The following is a 27,453-nucleotide window of genomic DNA, read 5'->3' as shown; positions in this document are numbered from 1 at the left end:
ATTTTGTGTAAAACCTATGAAAAGTTCACAGCTACTATTGGACCAACTCAAATTTAAATTTTAGCTTTATTTCAATTTAGTCATACTTATTTGAAAAAAACAATCATGATCATTTACTTGGCAGACATTAGTTAGGACAAATAATGATTGATAGAATACTAAAAAACAATCACGATAATTTTAGAATCGACTTAAATAAAAAATGCTCTCAAGGCCAACCTGGAAGGGTTGAAATCCTTTCCATTCTTGTTAAATTGGTGATGCCAGAGTTCTCCAACTAGGATTCTTTTACTACAATTGCAGATGAAGATCCAAGGATCATATCAATTGTCATTGAGCTAAAATCACTCATTTATGAGTGACCTAGAAACAAATAGACAACTCTACAAATATTACCTATGAAATTCTAACCAAGATGAAAATGATACCTATGAAATTCTAACCAAGATGAAAATGAATACGAGAGACTCGAGTATATAACAAAAGATTATATTGGGAGAAAAAAATGCATTTTTGTACAATTGAACTCAATGTTCCGACAGTTAAAAGCTTCCAAAACTGCAGCTAGAAACATAAGCATTCCCCAGCTACATTGCTTTCTCTATAGTGCCCAAGTTGACTAGCTCTGCTAATTTTTGTTTCCTAATACTTTTGCCCCTCAACCCAAAAAAGGGGGGAAATCATAAATAAAAAAATTTACATTACAACGGCTATAGTTAAATACAAAATCTACCTATATACAAGATTGACAAAAGTACCTGATGTACTACTCAAAAGAATCTATCATGCATCCTTGCTTTAGCATCTTCTTCCTATGTAAAATCCGAAAAAGGCATAAGGCTTGTTCAGGATATTATCTTGAATGTTTTGAGAGCTCGTATTGGACTTGCAACTGCACCTGCTTATATCTACCAAATTGCTCGACCCAAAAGGGCTGCCCCTTAGAGGCTGGGATACATATATATAACATTGCAACCTGAGAAGAATAGACTCGATTTAGTTTCAACCATCCTATGAGAGTGCTGATGTTGCCATTAGCGGGTAATCATTTAATGAAGAATGAGCATACAGTGAATACTTCAGAATTATGTATTGTTAAAGCATAAAATATAGCAAATCAATTAATACTTCAGAATAGAAAGTAGCTAGTATAACTTAACTGACTAAAGTGGGGAGCACTAACAATGACCCCCCGGGCGCTCATTTGATGTTATGTTTTGAAGGATATGATGAGGGCGCTAAGAGAGTGTCAACCTAATTGAGATGTCCAGGTACGTCTACTAATCCTAGATATGCTTTATGTTTTACGCTCTTTGTATAATCCTCATGTACTTTGAGCATCAGTCTCTTTCATTTACATTTATATGGATCGAGAGACTTGTTTCCTTTTCAAACATCTTTGTTCCTTTCAAAGCCCAAAGTAGCCTCCATATGGGGCAAACGAGAGAACATAACCTTTTTTTGCTTCCCTTTTACAGGAGGACTCTACGTACAATATTAGAGTGGTAAAGAAACTTGTAGGGTATTAAATCCTAAGCATGTAGTCATCATGAATAGAACCCATAACCTGTTAGTTCTTTATCATGTCCCCCGATTTACTACTATGTCAACCCATGATGGTTGACACACTTGTTAAAAGCCATATGAAAAGCACCGAGAAAACTGTTGGATAAAGGAAAAAAAAGAGATACTTAAAAGAAGCATAAAAATGGGGTCCTCCCGACATAGTGACAATGAAAGGGGAAAAATTATAGAACTTAGAGAAAAAAAGTTTACCGGCAATTCTCTCATGATTGATAGGTCAATGAAACCCCTGAAGCAGAAAACAGATCGCCAGCCCAAGCTACTCGAAATGTTAGGTGGATGCACAAGGCCATCTCACCTTGTTTGATAAAACCATCTGAAGAGAGACCACGTGCGTTATAAAACATCCAAGGTTATAGATGCTTTAGTGAAGACAGAGAGGACAAATGGTGCTTCTTCCCCTGGGTGTATCGTTGTAGGCACAATTGTGTAGCCCTTTGGATCAGGTTCCAGAACCATCTCACATGATATTTCACGAGAATTCACATAGTCCGTGCCCCCAACGGATTCATGCAGGTAAATATTGTAAGCAGCTCGCCGTCCACGGGTTTTCAAGATTCTCATTCCAATGTAGAACATCATTGAATCATGACTTGATTGATAATTCCTGAAACCAGCAGCGGTCCTCGAGAAGCTCACCCCCTAAAAATGTATAGCTTGAAGTTAATAATGTGCATCAGGAAGAAGATATTTTCAAATTAAAGTAAAGAAGGATACCTGGGTTAAGGTAATGAATACATGAACAGGATACGATGCATCTGGCCCAGAAGCCCTCAACCGAAATTGTGGATTTTGATGCCATGTATCATAATCTTGACAGCCACCAGCACTATAACCTCTCCATTGGCCATGCACAGAGTACCGCATCTCTGGAGGATAGATTCGACAAACATATATTGATCGAAAGTGTATCTGAAAATCTTGCCATGACATCCAGAATATTCCATCTTTTGACTGCAAAACACATACAAAACATAGTAAGCAATTATATCGTGCTTTAGTTTGTATCAAGTCTCATGTGATTACTGACAATAAGAGTTCACACATTTTATTCGTACTTTAGTTTATAATTTCAAGTCTCATACGAATACTATGTTGAGATCACATCTTAAATTTTGAAATCCATCTTTCATTGTAAGCCCCTTCATCTTACAGCAAATCTGGAAAACAATACGTAAGCACAGACCTGTGGAATATGCTTTAGCTTGTGCTTCATCCTATCAGTCCATTCAGGTGAAGTATCAGCCCAAGGGCCATTCCACTCAACTTCATTGGCCCATGGATTTCGTATCTGAATAAGCTTGTGGCCATCAACCTCTCTTACCTGAAAATTCAGTAAAAAGTTGGACATTCTTCAATTTTAATTTAAAGAAACAAGACTTCTCATTGAAATAATAATATGGGTCTAATGTTGTGTTGAACATTCTTCCTGGACATTCAATCAGAAATTTGTACAAGATTATCAGATGCACATATAGAAACAACTTACCTGTAACAACGAATAGGCATGTCCTTGCACAATGCCACTGGATGAAATATGCACATCTGAACCTGATGGACTGCCAGCACCAAGTAAAAATCCCTCTTGCTTAAAGCGCAACAATTGAGACCATAGCCTACCACTTGCTAAATCAATCTGGGCCTGGGCACTCCTCATGTCGATCTCCTCACCGGCACCTCCAGTAAGATCTACAAGAGCATCCTGAACTAGACCGCCCTCCAATGCCTCATAAGATCCATGTAACTTAGCATATGCCTTCTCCAATATGGACACCCAGAGCTCGTTACCTTTCCTACTTGTAGCAAATGCCGGTTTCCCCGGTGATTCACATGGGATCCAATCATCAACAACCACAGGGACCCATTCACTCTAGGAAGAGAAAATGAAATACACAACAATTAAAATTTTAATCACTCGTAATAAATTGAAACAGTAATTACAAAAATACGCAACAAACTTCGTTACGATTTAGAATGTGAATTAGTACTGTTAAAATGTTACTCAACACGGTGGACGTTCTCTTCTGCTGGGTCTTTTTCAACTACAAAGTGGCTAACAATCTCTTCTCCACTATCCTTTTATCGTCCATTCAGATTTATGGAAAAAGTGGGCTCGATAGAGTTACAACATACAAATACGAGTATTATGTGACATGCATGGTTACAGAGAAAGAGAAATAAGATCAAAGATCTCTGGTGTTCTAGAGAAATAAAATCAACGATCTCTGGTGTTTTCTTTGCTACAGTTTCCGGGTGCAGGCTCAGTAAGGATTTTAGTAATTATCTGTCCTTTATAAAATATATGTGGATTCACATCATAGAAGAGAAATACAGCTCAAGCCAGGTAGAGAACTCCTTCCCAAATAGTAAGAACCAAATCAAGAAAACATTGCAACAAAATCCTTTCCACAAAGAAGCTAAATGTTGAATGCTATAGACAAAAGAATCTTCGAAACTCCTATCATCAAAGATTCTAGGATTTCCCTCGAACACCACGCTCATGCACGAGCACCAAATGATGATAGTCAAAACTCAAAAGCTCACCTGAATACAGAAGCGAACTGTATAGATCCCTTCTTCATTATAACTTGGAGTAATAATCACTTCAGAAATTTTGGAAGCCTCGGTTAAAACAGCAACAGCACTTAGGAACCAACAATCACCTAGTCGTCCCTGTTTCATTTTATCACATAGACATGGATCTTGTTAAAGTTTAGTAAGATCAGAGTAAAAAATGGAGAGATTAAATGCTTAATATTGGTGAATTCAAAAGACAAACAGGATCTTTCCTTCCACAAGGAAAAGCCAAACGGAAAAATATTTTAGTAGTTTCTCCGAGACAAACCTGACAAACGTCAGATGGATTAGCAGCCTCAGAAAATAAGCAAGGCTGAGATTCTAATCTGCCCTCTTTTACTAACTCAACAGGCCTCATCCACTCAGAAACAACCTAAGGAAGAACAAACATTTTATGAAGAAAACACGACATTGATTAAGAGCCTCAATAATCAGATAAACAGTCAGAAAAAGTACCTGTAGTTTAGAAGGTGGATTCTTTGGATCCACATACAAAGACTCGTCATTTGGAGGAAACTCCTCATCAGTAAAATGCATTTCTCCCCTTGCAGAGAGGGCTTCTTTAACAGCCAGTTCTACTGAAAGCATCCGTTGGTTGATTTCCTCGCATGTTTCCATGCGAGGCCTCCTAAACTTCCTTGTGAAAGAATCCACATCAACTACTACTCCATCACGCTCCAATCTTCTCTTCCTTCCGCTTGAATACTGTCCATCCCAATCCACATCATCCCTATCATACAGATCTACGTCTGCAGGATCACTGTCCCACTCATCAACCTGAGGAAAACAAATAAGGCATCCATTAGTCGATAGGTTCAACTGGAACGGTAGCTTGCCTCTCATATCTTAATAGAGAAACAAAACATACTCTAGATGGTGAATCCGCCCACTCCCAATTATCTTCAGCAAAGTGAATCATATTAAAGTCTGTAGAGCTAATAGCTGCATGGAGAGCGGCAATTTCATCTTCAGTTAAGCTCCTTCCCCAGAGAAACACATCCATAATGTGCATCTTGGACTCAGCTCCTTCACTATCAGATCTTCCAAATATGTCAACATCTGTGGGGGGTCTAACACCAACCCAAATTTCTGTCCCTTGCTCCCAAATATTATCACCCACATTTAATGGCAACCCAGTCTGGTAGCCATCAAACCCACCATCTAAATAGCAGGTTGCTTCTCCTAAATCAGCATCAATGGTCATAGTTACAATGTGCCACCTGCAAATAAAACTTGAAATATTAAATCGAATTCTGCTGTACCAGAAGATTATTCTCCAGAACAGACAGGACAAGAACTTGAAAGCACAAAACTTAGAATCTCAAGTACAAGAAAATAGAGACAGAATGGGTTGCTCAGTCTAGTTCACAAAAGACATAACAAAAGCCTTGCATCAGCACACTCTCATGCCAAATGAAACAAAGCAGAAGCAAGAGGAAGAAGCTGCTTAGTCTAGTACTCAAAACAATCGACACAAACCTTCCATCAGCAATACTGGTTGCACTTATGCTCCACTCTTTTGTTACAGTAGATTGTCTATCACTTTTAGTAATCAATCTTAGACCAACTTGTCCAGCTTCAATGCCTTGTTCGGAACCAGCCACCAGAAATTCCCAGCAAATCTTCTTCTGATACTCCGTACCAAACAGACAAACAGGACCAGACTCTGGTTGAATCAATGCAGCAATTGAAACACTGATTTTTCGACTTTGACATAAACTAGCCTCAACCTGACCACAGTGCTTGCCACATCCTATTGGCTCATCATCAAGGACGCAGACAGCACCAAGAATTCCTGTCTGCAGAAGTACCATGAAAAAGAAGGGTAAACATTATCATTATTATTATTTTCCTTTTTACATTGTTTTTCTTTTTTGTTCATGGGCAATCCATTCATTTCATTGATATGATGAAGTTACAAGCAACTCTGAAATTCTTAGCTAGATGATTGCAAAAATCTAATCCGACGGGGTATAAGAAAATATAAACTATATTATTAAGAAAGGGAAAATTATAATTACGCCAAGAAAGAGATAGGCCGATGATAAAAGGGAGAAAAGGTACAAGAATCCTGCTGTAGGGGATTTTAGGGATTTTCCTTATTTCCGTGTATAATTCCAAACTCTTTAGTTTTCCTATTTGGGTTTATTATTTCAATTGTACTTCTGCTAAAGCGGTTGGGTTGGAACTGTCCAGCCCCTTCCAAGATAATTAGACTGTCTCAACCCTTTGCACCCTTTATCATATCTTTCTCCATTGCTTCCAAGTTTTCATCTTTAACTAAGGTCTGTAAAATACAACTCAAAGAAATTCACCCTTTACCCCGTCTTGTAACAATCTCAGGGGTGATATATAGAGGGTGGTTGGCTTCTTGTTTGTTGTTTTGGGAAGATCTATGAGGTGGCAGTTTAAAAACTTGTTGGGCTCTATTTCGTTCTCCTATTGGAAGGTGTTAGAATGTTACGTGGGAAAAAAAAAATTCAAGACTCTTGGAATTGGTTCTTCGTCAAAAGCATTTTTCATTGATCTTTTAGTCCATGCATCATGTTGCTCTTTGTTGGTCTTCTGTAGGTTGGTGGACGTTTTTTGGAAGTTTATTGGTAGCTTTTTAGTAACCTTTGTTTCTCCGTATTTGAAGGAGGCATGTCGGTAGTGGTTGTTTGTAAGTTTATCTCTATTTCGTTGTATTTGTTGTTTGCATATAATGGTAATATTAAACTGCCCAGCACAAGAAAAAGGTCATATGCTTTATTTCATCAGAAAGTGGGAAGTACTGAACCTGAAGTGCACGGCGAGCCAACTGAGCTACTCGAATCCTACGAGCAATGCTTGACACTCTTTCTCGAGCAAAAGAATCCTCAAGAACAGAATCACCTCCAACGGCACGCACAGCTGCAGTCATGGCAGCAGCTTCTCTACCACCAGCATTTGGAATAGAAGACATTAGAGAAGCTTCTATTTCCTTCCATTTACGCTCTTCTTTCTCTAGTAAAGCCTTTCTTCTTTCTTTACCCCTTCCCTCCTCCTCACGTCTTTGCATTAGGATTTCTTCTTCCATTTCTTTTTCTCTTATATAACTACAATGCATACAAGAAAATTAGAGATCTTCCGTAGTTCGTAAAAAGAATACTAACAAAGTTAAATACCTCTCCTGAATGATTTCAAATTGCCTACGGTCCTCCGGCATCCACTTTTTTATTTTCTTAGCACTCAGATCTGGAAAGCCTATGCTATCAAGAAAAAGTCTTAAACGAACCTCATCCTACAAAAAAAAAATCAACCAAATCGAGTTAATTTTTGCAGAAGTGCTCAATTTAGTTGAAAAAATTTAAAATTTATCAATAAAAAAACTTTTTATTATATTATGTAATAAAATAAATCAGTACTAGTATCCGTCAATTTCCAACTACCATTTAACAGAAGCGAACGTATATTTCATCAATAATATGCAACAGTTCAGGACATACTTGAACTCGCTCAGCTTTGGCAGTCAAACCAAGCAAAAGCAGTAAATAGCCACCAAATTTGTCCCACATGTATACCCATTCTGTATCAATTGCCTCTTCCAAGGCCAAGATACGAGCATGAGCACACATTTGCCTTCTGTGGTCAACATCGTTAGTTGTCTCATGAAAAAATGGCCTCCTATATCTCAGTCTACAGAAGAATGATCCGGCAACTAGCTCCTCATTTCTCAAGCGATCTCTAAGTTTCATAACATCTGCCCTTGGAAGAACAAAATTTCCTGCTCTATCACGCATGACGGCTGGATCACCAACTAGAAGAGCTGCAGAACTAGCAGACCTCTGTGGTGCTGAATATGTTCCAGATAAAGCATTTCTAGTCTGGATTGTAAGCATAAACTAGTCCAATTAGATCCAGGCACAGCATTTTAGAATAGAAAAAAATAAATCTAAAGTAAGAAAACTAAAAGTTGCTATAGCAAACAAATGAAAGACACCCAGTAAAACATGCACTAGGAGCATAAATGCACATTCAAACAAGTAACTTTTTGGGTGAATAAGTGATTGATGCACAAATCATAAAAGAGCACAATAAAAAGAATTTGACTACATAAAAGGTCAAGCAACAGTCAAGAATCCTTATGAATATAGTTACATATAAGGTGATGAAAACACATCTAGTATAAGGTAATCTTTATATGTACTGGGGTCAAGCACACCTTGGTGGCAGATCGAGAAATTGCTTGAATAATAGTTTCCTTGCCGAGAAAGTGAACAGCATCTTGCATCATCTACACATATTTGAAAACGTTGATAATGCCTTAAACAGTGAGTACAGATTATAGAGCAAACTCTTTTACAGAAGTCTTCATTGTGGATAATCCATACCTTGAGAGTTAAACATGGACGAGAGACAGCAAAACCAAAGGATACAACAAGAGTAATTGCTGATACAGCGGCTCCAGCAAATGGTGGATAAATAAGCAAACTTGCAACAACACCCCAGCCTTCAGTTGCTAATGCTATCCCATAAAGCATAAGAAACGCAGCACTATGGAGAATAAATTAGCAAATATCAGATGGATTTCTTCAATACAGACCCATATACAATATGACGAAGAAAGCACAAGACAGTTGACAATGAATCAAGAAAATACAAGAGCTAAACAAACCTGACATTCTTCCCACAATCTGCGTGAGCATCATAAACATATACAGGAAGAACTCTTGGTGAGTAGACTACAATTGGTGGTGAGAGTAAAACCTGAAAAGAGAGGGAAAAAAAAGTGATTACAAGTAATAATATTCTACTAGTTAACAACTGATAAAATCAAATATAATAGTAAAATATGTTAAAGAAGGTCAAGTATAACCCACAGTTAATGCTCTTCCAGCCAGAAGAAATAAGAATAAGAAATAGCCAACAGAAGCTCCCACAAATGGTTTGCCTGAAGGATGAAAAAGAGAAGCATTATTAGGGTGAGAAATTTGTATTTTGTGATTAGACTCATAACTTTCTGAAAGGGAAGAGAAACAAACACAGGAACAAGAAATAAGATCAACAATTCCTTATCTCACCCTCAAACCATCCAACGAGAAATGCCGCCAAAGCCAGAAGAAAAGCAAGGAAACAAACAAGAAACATTTGGGTCCTCGTCAAATAAAAGTTGTTTGAAGCCCAATGGTGAACAGAGCCAATTGCTAGTACAACCATAAGAAGCACCAGTAGAAATGCTGCCCCAATCTGTTTATTGGAAAGAAGAGGTGCTATAAGCGAAATGAATATAGTCAAAGTATACAAAAACAGAGGTATCACAAGTCTTGTCTTACCGTCCAAGGTTTAATTACAACTATAACAGCCGATATAGCACCAAGTAGCAGGAGGAGCCCAATAAAAAGAAATGCATAAACACCTCGGGAAAGCCTCCAGCCATCATCTTTCCTGAAAACACATATTCAAAAGGTAACAATAATCTCTCTCCTTAGAGTTAAAACTAAAGTTGGCCAGTAATGTAACTAACTGCAGAGTTCAACCAGATAATTCTATCCACACTGATTGTACAAGGAATAGGCTCTCACCATTTATATAATCCAGAGCAAAGAGAGAGCAAAGCAGGGATGCACACTAGCGGAAGCAAAGCAGCAAGAAAATCTCCATTCGTAGGAACCTCATCATCTCTTGATTTCACAACTTCCAAATATGATGCACCACAAAACATGACAAGAACCACTATAAAAAAGGAAAAGAGACTATTAAGACCAACTTTGGGCAGAGTTTTTAAAATAAAAACCATTCGTTCCAAGAACCTAATCCAAAAGGCCAACTAAAGAAGCTATTGGCAGAAAAGAAGAGAGGGAAAAATGATGTGTAAACTACTGGCAGATGTTACCTGTGAAGATGGCAACACTAACAGCAGAAGAGAAGGAAAAACGATACGTCGAGAACCATGAAACTATTGGCAGCACACCAGTGACAATTAAGGAAATTGCAGACGCCATAGCCCAGCCAAGGTATGCAGATGTGGCATAAGGCGATGAGAAGCTTTTGTCATCACCAGTCCAACCTTTGTAGCGTAAATCATTAAGAGGCTTGGCAGACACTATGGCACCAAGAGCTATCACGGATCCAGAAAACAGTGACATACAAATCACAAGGACAATACCCTGTAAAATCATTATAATAGAGAAATTAGAATCAGCATTGAACAGTGATTGAAGTGATAAAAAATATGAAAAAAAGAAATAAATAAATAATAGAAACAGGGAGATATTGTAAACATAGAATAATTTGACAAATCGATCAATCTGGGATTGCTTTATGGAGCTGTTTGGCATTTGTTTGACTTAGAACAGAGACTACTGTTATATGATAGAGGCAGTTTTCCTGCAGCCACCATTTTGCAAAGGTCTAGGTCCTTCAATAGCTGGTTGTCAAATATTCTATGGAGCATTTGGCTTGCGAGGAATGGTAAGATTTTTAGAATTTGGGAAGTCGTTCATCTCTTGCAATGTTAACGTTCCTCTTTGAGCATCAATCTAGAATTGTTCTTTCCACTACTAAAATTCCTAATATAGTTTCCCATAAAACTCATGAAATTGAGTAAAGAAAACTGAGATTGCTGAAGACTCAAAGTTATCAAAATTAATTATTCAAGTTAAGTATGATTAAACACCAGGAATTATATTAGTGCTATAGTAGGATTATAATAGTGGTGTCCTTATAATTACCTGAAAAGTCGGTTAGAGAGATTAATCATAAATAAAAGGAGTTTAGGGTTTAGGATTAAGGATTGACCCTTTCTATGGGCTATTCATATCAAGGTTTTAAAAGGCTATTAAGCTTTAAACCTTGAGGGTTGCACCGAAGCAAACCCTAACTTTTAGCATTGAGACTTACGCTTCCATTGAACAAGAAGAGGGAAAACCTTTGTAAAAACGCACAGAGGCTCACAGTCCTTATGCTTCATTTAATGGTCCGTTTGAGGGGCTAAGTTGGCTGATATAGTTAATATAGTTTTGTGGGTTATATCTCTTTTGGAAGCAAAACTGCTCATCTCTTATTACCAATGCTTAGGTATGAAGAGCAACGGACTAAGTTCACAATATGTATAATAATCTATCAGAGGTACATGGGTTATAATAGTTTGTAGGTTATAATACTTTGTGTTCGGGGTGTAGGTTATTTTTGTCTAGGTCATAATAATTTATGTTTAGATGGAGACTATCATAGTTTGGATAGAAAATAGTAAACATTATAACAAAGATGGAAAGAGGGAATGACTAGAAAATAGTAAACAATATAACAAAACAATAAACACCGTAGCAAAAAAAAAATTGAAATCGCAATATTGTAGTTAATGGTAAGTTATAATAGTTGGAAATACATATTATTCTCATTGTATAATTCTCTTGAGTTATAATTCATAAAAAAGCTTGACCGATTCAAAAAAAATAGTTGTAAACACCAACCATTGTAACCTGTGGGTTATAATAATCCACTTCACCCATTTGAAGTTGGAGGCTCAAACAACCCCTAAAAGAAATATATAATTTTGATTTATTCCTCATGAATCTAACAACGAGCTATGCGAGCACCACTAACATTCCATAACACCTGTCACTACACCCCACTCGGATATTTGAAATGCAGTCAAGTAGATAAGCAAAACACTAGCTGAGAGGTCCATGCTTCCTTTATCCTGAATCTCTTTCTGATGGTTGTGCTCGTAATGTATCACTTTCATATCAATAAATATTTTCTTCTAATTTCTTTTCTTTACTCTACATAAGAACCTACTTCTACTTCTATTAGAAAAATTGAAAAAGACTTGCAAAATGGTAAAATGGAAAACGACTTGCAAAATGGTAAAAATAACAAGTCCCACCCGTAACAGTCAGATTACAAGAGTCAAGACAAGAATTTACAATTAGAAACCAAAAACTTTCATCTTACAAGGAAGTAAAATGGAAGAAATTCTAAAATTTTTAAAATTAAAAAGCAGACTTCAAACCTCCTTTGTTCCAAGAGTTCGTTGGTTTCCAGCAGAACCCATGCATTGTACTCGAGGAATCCAAAACTGGTATCCATTGCGGATCCATATAGGAATGGCAAGAGAAAGACAAGCTACCATGAGTGGAACTGTTAAGGACAGCCCTAAAAGGACCGATGACTTGCTGCAGAACAGATACTTAACAATCATTTACCAAAGAAACAAAGAAAAAAATCAATGGATCAAAGTAAAACTGAGAAAAAGGAAGGAAATCAAAAACTTCTGCTACCAAAAATGACGTAGTGGAAGATCAAAAGAAGGTTCAAGGTAAAAAGTCTTTTAAGGAAGGCATGAAAACTGGAATGGTATTCAAAACTGTGCAGATGAAATAATAATAAAACAGAGGAACTATAGAACTTTCAAGAGAGAATTTAAATCTTAGAAAAATGGGTATGTACCTCAATGTAACAGAAGAGTATGAATATCAATACAGAAGTATAAAATAATAAATAAATAGAAGGTCCAGTTTCCAACTTTCCCAGGCCACTACAGCTCTAGAGCTTTTCCAAAAAAGAAAAATAACACTTGATGCTAGATGGTATTGACAAACCTCAAGAAAGAAAGTAAAAGCCCCACAGAAGTGCTGAGTAGCCAAGCGATGAACCCATACTGCAAAAAAAGATCATATTGAGGCATAGACCAAAATAAATAATTAGAAAACCAATGAATATGAATCAAATCATGGAACTATACACGTAAAATAGTATAAGTAAAAAGATTTTTTTTTTAATAAGAAATCAAGCTTTCAATAAAAATAATTAAAGAATGTATGAAGACATACAAGAAAATAACTACCTAACAAGTAAGAGTTCAAAAAGCTACAGGAAAGGACTTCCATCTTAAAGGATGAGACCTAGCTGATAGTTGCAAAAAAACCTTATTCACCGAGGTCCAAATTGAGGTATTGAACCTAACAACCTCCCAAAACTCTACCTCAAATCTTGCAGTGCCTCTTAAAAGCCTTTCATCTTCACAAGTCAAAGCCTCAAAGAAGGGCAAAAACGAGCACACCTGCCAGAGAAATGAGATAGGGGGAGACAACAAGACAACAAAACCGCCTCCATCACGGCCCTACAAACTCTGCTCCAACTCCAAGCCAACTAAACTCCCAAAGCGTCCTAAAATCTAGACCATACAGACTGCACAGAACTGCAATCCCAGGGGATATGGTCAGGATTCTTCAGCACCTTCTGCAAATGGAACATGCAGCCGCAAAAAGAAAGGAAAATATTTTTGCATGCAGTGTAAGATGCTCACGCTTCCACACAGGACCTGCTGGACGAAAAACTTGACCTTCTTGGGACCTTAATCTTCCCAAGTAAAGAAAACCGGGGAAGAAAGGTAGTCCTTATAAGAAAAGGAAAGAACTAGAAGGGAAGCCCAGGAGGAGAAGAGGACCAAAATTGAGATCCCTCCTACCCTAAACAACATAGGAGTTCCTCAAAAACTAAGACCTCCACATTGCCATACCAAACTTTCGAGTACTCAGATATTTCTTTGTTTCCAAATCTTCGATTTCAAATAGCCTACCTAACAAGCTCTTATATCCACAGAAGAAAATAAAGCTCTATACGCAACCTTCACAATACAAGAAAATAGCTGTTTCCACCTATAAGAGAAGAAATTCTAGGGATACTAAAAATCAATGTAACTACCAGAACAATATTTCATTGATGTAAATCAAAACAACTTTCTTGTCTGCACATATTTAATCTCACAATGGAATACATACCTTCCGAGGTTTTGAGGTCATTGACATTTCTTCTGCTTGCAATGACTGGAGGAAAGCCATAATTGAACAGACTACAGGGGATAGTAGTAAGACAGCAAAGCCAAATTCAAACTGAAAGCACAAAAAAAGTCTTAGTTTGAAGAAACACAAAGGTTAACTTGACATTTCACAAATTTGGTAATTCCAAAATCAAATAATGCTGTTGTACTCCATATATGTAAATAAAAGCTCTATTCACCTGTTGGTGTTTTGCATTTATAATGTCTATAGTTTTTGGACGGAATATGGCTACAATGATTGTTTCAATTATGAAAACAAGACTAAAGATCACCCATGCTCGTTCTGGGGTCCCTGCTACATTGTGTAGTACGAGCCTGGAGAACTGAAGCCACTTTTCAAGCCCATGAAGTCTCAGTTCTTCAGATAGAGAAATTTGATTAGGCAGCATGTTGTCAACACTGTTTGAATCAATGATTGTAATATCAGTATTATCTCGATGTTCTCTGTCTGCATCCAAACTACTCCTTTGAAGTAATGCAAGGATAGTTGGGTCCAAGCTCTTCTCCTTTAACATCATTGCAAAATTAGGATCCAGTCCTTTATTCTGCAATAAATTAGCCAATTCACGATCCCCCTGTCTAGAGCTTCTCTTCAACATAGATGTAATCCTTGGGTCACTCAATCTTTCCTGCAACGCCAAAGCCAAGTTCAAATCCAATGTTTGTTGGTTTGCAGAAGTTGACGTGCTAGATTCGCAGCCTTGGCTTTCAAGCCCACTACTAGAACAAACTACCAAGGAACTATTTTGATCAAAAATTTTATCCACGAACGACATTGCTGCATCAGGCTCTTGGATGATAGAACGACAAGAACTACTCCGCAAAGCCAAACTTGGCCGTCCACTATCCAGGCTCTTATCACTGTTAATCCCCTCTTGTGAACTACCAACTCGACATAGGACACCATTCCAATTATTACCATCAACTGTACATTGTGCAGCTGGCCCACTCTTGCTAGTAGATTCAACAACATTACCAAGGTGACCTGCCTCAACACTGCTACTACGTTTCATACTTGAACCACAACCATCTGACGAGCTTGATGAACTATTTGGTTCTTTCCTGCGAAACCCCTCTCTCAAGCGAATCACAGTGCTTTGCAAGGCATCTCTCCTAGCAGCAAATGGATCTGTTGCTGAAAGATGACGCATTACAGCAGCACCCAATAGTACAGAAGCTACAACTGCATAACTTATGCAATGTCCCAAATACCTGATGCAAAAGGAAGAATGAGAACCATGATAACAGCTATCAGGTTTAGTAATAAGAAAAGAAAACCAAAAGAAATTTGTAGAAACAAACCAATAATGAACTCCGAAACAAATGAGAAAAACACGAGACATGCCAGCCACAAAAAGTGCTAAAACACCACTTTTTAACAGCTGGAACCCGTACAAGCATGCCCCTACATTCCAATCTGCAAAAGATGTACCCAAAATAATTAAAACATTAGAAAATACAAGAGTAAAGAAGGATAAATATAGGTGAAACAGTTGGAACATACCAAGAATGATAACAGCAGCAGAAGTAGTGGCACCAAGCCACCGTGCCTCCTTAGCTGTAAGGCCATATAAAATAGAGTAGGCAACAAGTACTAAAACTGAACCGACGTAAAGAAGCCCGAGATGTGAAGCCCTGAAAAATGGAAGTCCCAACCCAGAAATGAACAATCATACTATCAGCTAACAATGATAATTATTTTGAGAGGGGAAACAATTTCATTGATAAAATAAAATAAAGAGGTCCAACACTAATAGGTGGATTACATAAGCTAGTCGATTAGCAATTAAAGTAGAGGCTACAGTCAGTCAAAGGGTGTTTACATTTACACAAATACGATGCATGAAAAAGAATGGAATCCATAAACTGATTAAAAGAAGAACAAGAAATATCCTTGAAAATGCAACCATTTCTCTCTCCGCAAAGAGACCAGAAAAAGACTTAGTTGATAGCAAGTCATAATAATGTTTTGCACCGTTGAAAGAGTGGCCCACAAAAATAGAGGATAGAAGATCAAAAATGTTATTTGGTAAGGCCAAAGCCCAAAGATCACCCAAAAGCCTTTAGAAAACACGTCGAATAATTAGATGCAAAAGAGTACAATTAGCAAACAAGTCCAACAGACTCAGAAATTGACAAACACATAATACAACAAGAAGGAGAAAGATGAAAATCAGTTGAGTTTAATCTACCAAGACTAAGCTCCAACAGGAAAATCACAATCTTCTTTGGATAAGTATTATTCCAGATCCCTAAGTAAAGATTGCTACTACTTGTTGTAGGTGTACCAACAAGAGCCTCTAAAAGAGACTTAACTGAGAAGATATTGGAAGGATCCAGCGGCCAAGACCAATAATCATCCAGGTTCCCCATACCAATCAAGGAAAGAAGATGAGAAAGATTGTCCCCATTCAATGATTTCCTAACCATTGAGATAACAGTAAAAACTCAAATCCCAAGCAGCATGAGCAGAATTCCAAAATTCCAAACTTCAGCGATGGCACTGGTCAGCCAAGTGGTTAGATGAAAAAGACAAGATAAAACAGTAGTAATAACTCCACCACTCAACCAAGAATCATGCTTCATGCCAAAAAGAGATGGCCCTAACGACGATAAGCATGATGGGCCACTAGGTCCAAAGAAGTACAAACAGATCTCTAAGGAGATTTAGAAGAATCACAATTAATCTGATGAGGCTAGACACAACCAGACTCTGATCTAAATACTCAACAATAATAATAACTTTTTTTTTTGAAACGGAGACAAAAACTTCTTTATTAATAAGAACCTCAACAATAATAATAACTAACTAAATTCTTTAAAGATATGTAAATTTTTTTTTTCCCCTAAAGATACGTGGATTCTAAACAACCCAAAGATGAATGATTGTTTAGCCAACTAGCACATATTAACTCCTTTTCCTAATCAGGTCTTCTTGTTTGCAAATCTGACTAATAAAGTTGTATATGAGCAGAAGGAAGGGAAAGCAAGACCTCCTTTCTAAATTACATATCAAAAAGGTCAATAGAAAACTAGGCAGGAATTTCTTAGATGCACATAATTGACTTTGGCATTACTAAGAGAAAATGGACTCCTTGTGTCCCTCATTCAAATCACACCAACACTCTCAATGGAAAACCAAGAGGAATCTCACTGATAGAGAACCTTGTCAAGATATTTCCCCTTTTCTCTCTGTAGTAGGTTGTGTTTGGGACAATATTTCCGAAAGAAGTTGAGTTCTAGTTGGTGGAAGTTTTCTCATTGTTATGGGAAAAATACATCTTAATCACCCCAATTTATTAATAATGTCCAACATTTTTTTATTGGAACAACGGCTTCAATGAAAGAATACAAGAGCATAAAGAAAACAAGCCCACCAAAACACCCCAACTAAAGGAAAGGGTTCCAACTAAGGAAAATGTGAGTATAATTACAAAAAAGCTTCAACGCAGAAGCCAAAAGGGACACATAAAATCCCACCAAAGACCAAACCTAACAATGGTCCCTTTCTCGCCCTCTAAACACATTACCATTCCCCTCGCCCAAATATTCCAAACTACCATACACACCACAGCGAGCCACAAAAAACGGCCTCCCTCACAGGAAGACGGATGGAGGAGGTACTCCTCGATCATCACACAAACATCTCCCTGCCAAGCAATGCTATCATTGAACTCTTGCAAGAAAACTTCACACCGTTCTCGCATACTGGCAGTCCCAAAAAAGATGATTTAGGTCTTCCTCACCTTCCGACAAAGAATACAGCAAAAATGCCTCACACGCGGAGTTCTTCTCCTAACAAGCCTATCAAGAGTGTTCACACAGCCAAGCAAGACTGGCCAAATAAAAAACCTAACTCTTTTAAGAATATTAAACCTCTAAATGACATCAAACACGGACTCCCCAGTGGAAGAGGGATCCAATATCAACCTGAAAAAGGATTTACAAGAAAAACCCTTCACTAGGATACAGACTCCAAATGTAAACATCCCTTCTCCCCTCCCTAAAAGTGCACACCTCTAATAAAGAAAGAAGAGAGCCAACCTCAGCTATTTCCCTATTGGACAAATGGCAACATTCAACAAACCCCGAAGGAAAAAGAGAGTTTTCAAACCAAATCAAGAAGTCTGAGATCAGACAATTTTAAAGGAAGAAAAGTTATAGAAATATGAAAAGACAGTAGAAAGAGCTCTATCCCCCACTACTGATCCTCTCAAAAGAAACATGTCCTTACCATTCCCCACAACATGCCTGACAAAATAAGAAAAAGTAGGAAGCTCAAATGAAATAACATCCAACATTTTTTTCATTGATGAACGGAAAAAACCAAAGCTAATCCTCAAAACATCATCAACCAGTTCAAATATGCTTTCAGCTTGAGTATTAACATGGCTAAACTGATGATCAGAGTTTAAGTGAGGTCGCCAATAAGCAGAAGTATACAAATGCCGGTCTTGGCCACTTAAATGTCTGAACTTACCTCTTGACAGCAATTTGAGACATTATGTGGTTTAGCTTTTTGAAACTAGAACTTGAGAACATCTTAATAAAACTTGCCATTTAACAACTAAAGACCTTAATCTCCTCAGGAGAAAGACAACTTTGCACCACATGGTTCTTTCAAACCATCCTAATACTCGTTAATTTCTAATGAAAGGTCTACCAACTCACTTTTCAATCAATAACAATATTTGCTCCCTGGACAGTTAACATTTCAAGATTAGAATATAATATCGAAAACTAACTATTTTCCTCATGGTTCACTTTCATCCTGAGTAGGTAAACAAAGCCCCCAAACATTACTAGAAGAAACAAAAAAATAAGAATGGTATACAAATAACTTTTAACATGAAATCAAAATATGAAAGATTGAGGACACAAGCATCCAGAAGAAGAATAGAAAAGGTAAGAGACCTAAAAATACACCCACAATATAGCATAGGCACGCCCAGAGACTAGTGAGAATCACTGTCACTAGCTACAAAATTATAAGATTTTGTAATTAATTGATTATATAAAGATGAAAGAATAATGTGAGAACTTTGAGTGCTTGCCTACTAGATTGACGAGGATACAATTCATTAGGATCAGGTGGTTCAGGCAAAGAAGCCAAGGGACCCACTTCTATACAATCCGAATATGCAAACTTATATGCCCTCCTCACATATTCATCCACATCTAATCCATTTCCTGAACCAAGAGAAAAATAAATAAAAGGGAATGCAAGAAATAGATTCCTGTCAAAAATAAAAATAAAAAAAGAATGCGAACTTAGAAGAAATTGTTTGGCGGTGATGAGTTTTCGAGTATACCATTAAAGACCATTCGACAAATGAAGAGCATGTTGATAGCCAAGGCAATTGCTGATATACCAAAAAAGAAACCAGAAGGTGAATAACGCTCAGATGCACTAGAACCAGCTGTAACATATACAGCACAAAGTTCATATGCACATAGAAGCGCGACCGCCAAAAGAAGAAGAATAGCGACAGCCCCTGTCCAAGGAACAACACATGGTGATGTCAAGATAAATGTATGAGAAAGAAATTTAAAGAAAAGATTACTGCCCTACAGATGATGCAAGAAAGCACTTAAAACAACATCCTGTTGGTATGACATATTGCAATAGTGAAGTTCCAACACCTATTGAACTTCCATCATTACAACATCTTCCCATTTACCAATTAACAGGTAAAGAGACTCGTTTCCTTTTCAAAAAAAAAAATAATAATAATAGGTAAACAAACAATGAATGGGAGAGAAGGAGGGATTGAAAAGTAGAATAAGAGAGACAAAGGTGAAAGTATAAAAATATAATTTCTTTTCTTTATATAAAACTAAACCAGGCTATTCAAGATAATAATAAAAGTAACAAAACAAGAGTAGTTGAGTGGTACTTGCACAACTCTACTTTTTTCTTGTAGGGCCTCTCTCTTGGGTAAGAAATTGAGCTTTTATTAAGAAATTTAAAGAATACAAGAGCAATAAAAAAAGACCAGGTTTTCATAAAAGGAGTTTAATCCATAAGAACAAGACTAATGACATAATTACAAAAAAAAAAAAAAAAAAGCAACCAAAGCCCAGAGTCAGGCAGTAGAAAACCTAGTCACCTCCCAGACCTCCTCATTCAATCGCTCAACCTCCCTAAAAATTTTCTTGTTTCTTTCCGACCAAATACTCCACAAAACAACAAAAGAAGTTAATTTACCACAATACTTTTCCCTCTTCCCGAAAGGGGGATTCATAAGCAAATACCCCAGAAAACAACATAAGAAGTTAGTTTGCCACAAGACTTTTCCCTTTTCCTGAAAGGAGGGTTCATAAGCAGTTTGTAAACTTGTCACCTTCCATCATCTCTACTGCCAACTATACTCTTCATCTTTCTTTTTATTCTTTGCTTTCTCTGTACTTCTCTACCATCATTTGTCCTTCACCAGACTCTTTTGTTACAAGTATATTAAAGAAAAGGAAAAGAACAGAAAAGAAAAATGGACAAAATACAGACAGGCACTCGCCTCATAATATGGCGAAGGCACATCAAGGCAACAAAAGGTGTGATTAGGCAAACGCCTGGTTGAAGGAGCTCACCCTAGCTACCTTCAAGGCGCAACAGCCCCTGTTCGCCTCGCCTCGCCTCTCACCCTAGCTACCTTTCACGTTGTTTATTAGCTAAATCTTCTTTTGCATACATGATTTGGCAGCTTTTTGCTCCAACAATCATTTCTTTACCAAGCTTACGAAGGTTAAAATTCCTTTTTTTTCTCCTAAAGGAAATAAACATTTCATCTATGAAACAAAATAATACAAAAAGGGAGGACGTTTTCTCAAAAGAATTACAAAAAAGTTTTCCAGATTGAAGATAGAATGCCCAAGCTATAATCTGTTATAGATATGAAGGTTTTTACGAGTATAAAGCTAAATGAAGATCAAGCTCATAAAAGAGTTGAAAGAATTCATGGTTTCAATGAAGGTTCATTAGTTCCTCTTATGTGACGCCAGAGGGTCTTCTTCTCATTTCTGAAAGGATGACTAACATGAGTAAAAAGAACTACAATGTTGGTAAGTAGTATGCCATTCCAAATGCTTAAAGAATAACCTCTTGGGTTTTATTCTCAAGAAGTTTGTTCTCTATCTACAAACCTTTACATGCATAAATCATCAGTTCAATAAAGCATTTCATGTCGAAAGAAGATCCTAAACAAACAAAGAGTCCATTACCCCATGTATAAGGAGATGTCGAAATCCAATCTTCGCTCTCGAGTATACCCAATGTACATCACTTTGGGACATGTGTGGATACTCACCCTATCGAAAGGTCTAAAAGTCAGCCGAAAGAGCTAAATTTCTTTTTAGGTTGTCTGGTTCTGTGAAATTCCTAGGGAGTGAAGGAACAGGTGGAACATGAAGGATGGAAGAACTACAAACAGTCATCCGTAAGATTGAATACCCAAGAGACAAAGGGGCGGAATGGATCATTAATAAAAGGGTGCAAGTTTCTTCCAATCAGCATACTTTTTTCTCCATATGGATTGCATATCCCAATTGATACAAATATGCATGACACGTTTTACTCTTCTCATACTTAAATCATCGGCTATATTTGCTTACCACCCTAGTTGCATCCCACTTACCTAATTGTACAATATTACACTAATGCAATATGTCTCGCACATGCATCTTGCATGATTGAACAAAATATAGTTCTTTCTTCTTTGTTAAGTAAGAAATCAAGCTTTCGTTGAAAATAATGAAAGAATATACAAGGACATATAAAATCAAGCTCATAAAAAGCTCTCAACCTAGCACTCTCTTAAATGACCCATTGACCCAAAAGTTTAAGCTTCAGTGAAAGGTTTCTACGGATCTAGAAAATATATTGACAGGGGGCTAAAAGAAAAATATGGAAAATAAACTACATAGGTAAGATTTGAACCTGGGTCAGAAGGGAGGCCGATAGTCAGAGTAACCACTAAACCAACTATAAATATTAAAAACAAAGCAATTTTCTTTATATATATTATATAAAGACAATAAAATTGAGGGGGGGCTCGAGTCCCTTGGGCCTATGCTAAATCCACTGGTGCTTATGGAACAAGTTAATTTAAAATTATATCATCTAATACTCTCATCACTCGTAGCTTGATATATTATAATACCTAACAAGTGCATATCGATATTAATAGGAGGGGGAAGAACATTGCAAATTTTTGAACATGGATCACTTGCACTATACCCTGTTAAATAAACCATTGACCCAAAAGTTTTGTCAAATCACCCATTAACCCAAAATTTAAGTTGATAGGAGAAAGGTAAATTTAATATTACATCATCTAACATTTTCCCTCATTTGCGGGTTCGAAATATTGTTTTTTATTGAAATAAACGGCTTCAATTGAAAAAAAATGAAAGAATACACGGCTGCACAAAAAAACCAAGCCCACAGAAAATAGGGGACCCCACTACAGGAAGGGGACCCAGCTATACAAAACCATGTTAAGAGGATAATTACAAAAAGTCTTCGAAATCAAAGCCCAAAGAGAAATATGATACCGAGTAACAGAACAAAACTCCCCACTCCCCCTTTCAACTCCCCTAAACACCCTCCTATTTCTCTCATCCCACAAAACCCACAAGATGGGCATGAACACAAGCATGCCAAAGAAATGGGCCTCTTTCCCCACAAGGCGAATTGAGGAGGAACTCCTCAACCGTCCCTCTAACATCTCTATGACGAGCATACGACAAGCCAAAAGTTTGAAGAAAATCATCCCAAACGCAACTCACCAACTCACAATGCCAAAGAAGGTGATCCAAGTCTTCCTCCACCTTTCGGCACAACATACAATAGAAAGGACCAATTAATAAAGGCAAAATCATGGACACTCTATCTGACGTATTAAGGAGGCCGTGAAGAACCTGCCAAGAAAATAACACAAACTTTCTAGGGACCTTAATCCTCCAAATCAAAGAAGAGACTGATTCACTCGTGGGGGTAGAGTTAACCAAACACTGAAAGAAAGACTTACACAAGAATCCCTCCAAAGGAAAAGGACTCCAAACAGTTACATCTCTCCTTCCAAGACGGAAAGAATGGCTCTCAAGAAGGGAAATGAGAGCCACCACGTTCGACGTTTCCCTATCGGAAAGAGCACGACGAAACCCAAAGGAGAAAGAACAAGAGTTCCCATTCCATACCAGAAAGTCAGCCATAAAATGATTTTTCAAAGACGACAAGTGATACAAACAAGGGAATAACCCACAAAGTGGTCTTTCCCCACCCAAAGGTCTTCCCATAAATATGTCTCTCTTTCCTCCCCTAACACACACTAAACCCACAGAAGAAGATCATGGAGCTCTTACGAGATATCATTCCACAGATTCCGATAAGTGCCTTTAACCCCCTTATCCAACCACTTGAAAGGGTGAGGACCATGTTTACTTCTAATAAACCTATGCCATAAAGAATTGGGCTCATCGGGAAAACGCCAAAGCCATTTGGCTAAAAGGGCTTGTTACAGTTTTTCAGGTTCCAATTTCAAGACTCCTTAAAGATAAAGGTTTCTCAATCACGTCCCACCTAATAAGTTGAGAACCTTTTCCTTTTCCTTCATCCACACCTTCCCAAAGTAAATCTGCAAGTTTGAGATAGTTAGAAGACCTAACATGTGGAAATCAATATCAATTGGGAGAAGAATACACTGCATGGTTTGATAACATGACCACTTAGACCATCTGCTCTAATATCATCTTAAATCACTAATTGACTCAAAAGTTAAAGTTGATGGGTGAAGGTAAATTTAATATAATGTCATCTAACAAGCTCTGATCCATAAGAATGATACTAAGTTGATAATTACAAAAAGTCCAACAAAAATGCGCCCATACGAAGGCACTAAACATCACCCCTACCATACCCCTCCTTCAAAGACCACTTCATCTAAAATATTTGTTGTTTCTCTTGACCCACACACCTCACAAGATAGCTAAACAACAATCGTACCGGCTACCTGAATTTCTAACTCTACCAATATTGACGAACTTCCAACTTTTCCTAAAGGTGAAATGAAGGAAATTGTTGCTTGATAAATTCTCATGGCTCTTATAGCTTGTGGGCTATGCCCTGATTGACGTACCGAGCCTACTTAAGCATACTATTATTTTACCACAAAGAGAACAAATGAATAGAGTTGTCAATTGGAAAACTCTTTGAAACATTAGAGCAAAAGGCTTTAGACACTTCAAACTCCAATCATCCAAACATGCATGTGCACATGGATATAGAGATCATTAATTACCAAGACCCTATCCATACTTTGTTGTCCAACTTTTAAGATAACAAAAAACAGTAAGGTTTTCAAAAGGCTTCTAAACCTAGAAAGTTGTGATGGTGCTAGAATAAACTAGTAGTATGCTAATTGTTAAACAACCAACAACCGGACAACTTGGTCCTTGTAAAATATATCTCCTCTCCCTAGCTGAATACAAAAATCTCAACAATAACCATTCAAGCAAGTCAAATATCATTCTAAAATATAAGAACTGAAAATTTTATTCAACAGATAGAAGGATGAATCATAATAATCTTTTCAAAATTAAACCAATCAATCAAAGCTACATACTTGAGCTTTGCCATTGTGTTCTCCACCATAGCATAATTGAATAAAATGCCAGTAGAAGAGCAGTGCCAGCCATCACCACAGCAAGCCCAGTTATGTCTCGGCCCAATATTACAATCAGCCAGCACCCCCATATGATCAGCACCATGATTGGAGAAATAACTAATATCCATGCAGATAAAGAGAGAAAACCACAAAGCAAATCCAGCTGAGGTCCTTGCAAGATATTTGGCCACTTTCTGGCAAAGATCCAACTGAAAAATAATTGTGCTTGCATTAAAATAGATGAAAATATAATCTATACTTGTATGAAAATATATATAAAACAAACCTGAGAAATATATGATGCACAAAAGGAAGAAAAAAAATGCGTTCATCTATACAATAAAGACATGAGCAGCTTCCATTAAACACATGCATGCATAACACAATAAAAACCAGGCTTAGAAAAATGGATATAACAATTTTGAACAGACATCTGAAAACAGGGAAAATGTTTGATATTTATTTCTTTCTCAAAAAACAGGGAATATGTTTGATTATAACAAATGATACAAAACAGCGGATATTAAACTACTGTTTATCTTCATTCGACTGCTCAAAAACCAGAGAATTCACCTAAATGTTTTAACCATGAGGGTTTTCATATTATAAGAACTATAACTCAATCATGACCCATGAAAAAGCATAAGGAAATGTTTGATCCAGACTCCTTGCCCTAATATAAATCTTTCCAACCCAGCATTCAGCTAATTGACCCGCACATTGAGCAGTGATGCTCACACAAGTAAATTTTTATGATCTCAAATACCACAACATGCTTGATTACAATCTGAAACTACTAAACTAAAACAGCATTACATAAAATTCTGGTGTCATCCAAGGAAAATTCAAAAAAGAAGAGACCAGCATATCCACAACAATCAAAAATTTACCTATAAATCCGCCATGGGCGCCAGTTCACAGCCCAGAGTATGAAAAACGAGGCGGAGCCCAGCACCGAGAAGAGCGACCCGGATATCACACACGCCAATACCACCTTATGCCCGTCCCCTTCCATGGCGTCCTCTTACTAGCTACCCCGCATGCATCAAAACCAATACTAATTCCACTAAAAAGGGGGGGAAATGCAAGAAACAAAGAGAGAACACGATTAATACTGAAAACCCAGAACTAAAAGAAGTTACCATATGGGCAAAGAAATGGATAATTGCTACCTGTTTCACTGCAACTGATTGATGAGACAGAAACAACATGATTATGAAATTCAGCTAAAATGGGTAGTGTTCAAACATGGAATTTAGGGTTTGGGGAAGGAAAAAAAAAAAGGAAGAATTGGGTTAGCTCGGCATGTGAAGTAAAGGGGTGAGAAGAGAGAGAGAGACAGAGGTGAAGAGTGAGAAAAAGAAAAGTTGTTGGAATCAAAGTCAAAAAAGGAGAAATGGGAAAGATTGGAACAAATTTTTAGGGTTTGATGATTTGGGTTTATCTCTGTGATTTCAAAGATTTGAATACCAAACAAAAATGAACAAGCTTTGGTAAAGAAGATCAACCAAAATTTAACAAAACCCTACTGCTTGCTCTCTCTCTCTCTCTCTCTCTCTGTTTGAACAGTGAGGAGTGAAAAAAGGGGAAAGCATTTTTTTAGAAAGAGAAAAAAAAATTGATGTTTTATTTGGAAAGAAAAAAACAAAAAGACTAAAAAATAGTTTTAGCTAAGGAGTAAGAAGACAATGGTTGAGAAAAATTAAATAAATAAATAAAAAGATATCTCTTCGTTGAGTTTATTCTTACATGCTGATAATGTTGGTGTTATTCATACTAAATTTACTTAATAACATTAGTATAGTTTATCCTCTTAAAAGTCGAAAGTTCAATCTCTCATTTTATAATGAATTAATATCTAAATGGATAATATATTTAATAAATAATAAAAGATAATTTAGTTGAGAATGTAACGAAATAGAAAAGTGTTCTTTTAATAAATGTTTAAAAAGAAAAAAAAGGTGAAGCAATTTGTTTGAATCATTTGAATGTAAGAATTATCTTATATAATATAATGTGTGGAGTTATGTAGGAATGAAAAGGTCCAATTTTTTTTTGTTTGTTTGCTTTGTATTTGACAAATTTGACTTTTTTTAAGCAATTTTGTCTCTCAAATCTCTCTCTCTCTTTCTTTTAGCTTTTATTAAAAATGGTATGTAGGTTTTGAATCCATTTGAAAATTGTATGGACAAATCAACCAAAGAGTCAATGAAGTCTTCCGATGAATAGAAGTTTATCATTTTTTTTATATATAGTCATAGTCATGGTTAGACGTTCAACTAAGGACGCATCTTTCTTCTTAATTTTTTAAGTAACCTCCAATCATCTACTTTGCTTTTGTGTGTTTTTCACAATTAGAAGATTCACATCCTCACTAATAATTAATTCAATTCATTTAACCCTTACATCGATAGATGGTACAATTTGTTGGTATGAGAAATGAGCAAATTAATCCCGAGCATGACTTCACTAACTTAAAAGAAAAAACTATCTTTTAGTCGTTAAGTTTTAGTGAACATGTGCATTTGGATCCTGATTTTAAAAAATAGACATTTTTAGTCTCCGGGTTTATAAGAATAGATCAATTTAATCCTCGAGTATCAAATTGTACCATTTTAGTCCTTGAGTTTTAAAAAATAGGTTTACGAGATCCCATACGTATTTTATGTTTGATCTTTTATAAATAATTATATGATTTTTAAAATTAGACGAAAAAAAAACAGAAGTTATTATTCTCATTTAAAATGTCAGGCAATTATTTAAAATAAAAGTATAAAGTTATTTCAGATAGTTTTTAAACGTATTTTTAAAAATTCGTGGACTAGA

General features: G+C 36.7%; 1 protein-coding gene across 2 annotated transcripts; it reads right to left on the bottom strand.

The window, feature by feature from the left end:
* Positions 1 to 475: 475 nt before the first annotated feature.
* On the bottom strand, positions 476 to 26,215 carry LOC103492422 (calpain-type cysteine protease DEK1). Of its 2 annotated transcripts, XM_008452793.3 has the most exons (33): positions 25,800 to 26,215; positions 25,518 to 25,693; positions 24,586 to 24,836; positions 19,279 to 19,461; positions 19,021 to 19,156; positions 15,471 to 15,601; positions 15,269 to 15,383; positions 14,146 to 15,178; positions 13,908 to 14,018; positions 12,726 to 12,784; positions 12,137 to 12,299; positions 10,016 to 10,289; positions 9,705 to 9,855; positions 9,456 to 9,567; positions 9,204 to 9,369; positions 9,003 to 9,073; positions 8,798 to 8,889; positions 8,514 to 8,676; positions 8,345 to 8,416; positions 7,629 to 8,006; positions 7,308 to 7,423; positions 6,941 to 7,238; positions 5,641 to 5,960; positions 5,030 to 5,381; positions 4,618 to 4,938; positions 4,430 to 4,534; positions 4,129 to 4,257; positions 3,074 to 3,454; positions 2,771 to 2,908; positions 2,302 to 2,538; positions 1,777 to 2,226; positions 1,568 to 1,662; positions 476 to 976 (listed from the first exon to the last, which is right to left on the bottom strand). In XM_008452793.3, exons 2-31 carry the CDS (start codon positions 25,640 to 25,642, stop codon positions 1,921 to 1,923), a joined length of 6,489 nt encoding a protein of 2,162 aa, XP_008451015.1. In that variant the 5' UTR covers positions 25,643 to 25,693; positions 25,800 to 26,215; the 3' UTR covers positions 476 to 976; positions 1,568 to 1,662; positions 1,777 to 1,920. The 2 variants fall into 2 exon arrangements, with proteins under 2 accessions (XP_008451015.1, XP_008451014.1); XM_008452792.3 differs by lacking the exon at positions 1,568 to 1,662.
* Positions 26,216 to 27,453: the final 1,238 nt, after the last annotated feature.

The sequence above is a fragment of the Cucumis melo genome, chromosome 2 (genome assembly GCF_025177605.1).
Source record: "Cucumis melo cultivar AY chromosome 2, USDA_Cmelo_AY_1.0, whole genome shotgun sequence".
In the NCBI taxonomy this organism is placed as follows: domain Eukaryota; kingdom Viridiplantae; phylum Streptophyta; class Magnoliopsida; order Cucurbitales; family Cucurbitaceae; genus Cucumis; species Cucumis melo.
The sequence above is the reverse complement of the archived record's forward strand: the minus strand, read 5'-3'. Positions and strand labels throughout refer to the sequence as shown.

Bases quoted from the DNA above. Each gene is read 5' to 3' on its own strand.
- LOC103492422 (XM_008452793.3), bottom strand. From the start codon at position 25,642: ATGGAAGGGGACGGGCATAAGGTGGTATTGGCGTGTGTGATATCCGGG. The intron at 12,300-12,725 runs GTTTGTCAATAC...TCTGTTCTGCAG, and splicing joins CTTTTACTTTCTTTCTTGAG to CAAGTCATCGGTCCTTTTAG. The intron at 8,890-9,002 runs GTGGGTTATACT...CTCTCTTTTCAG, and splicing joins TGGCTGGAAGAGCATTAACT to GTTTTACTCTCACCACCAAT.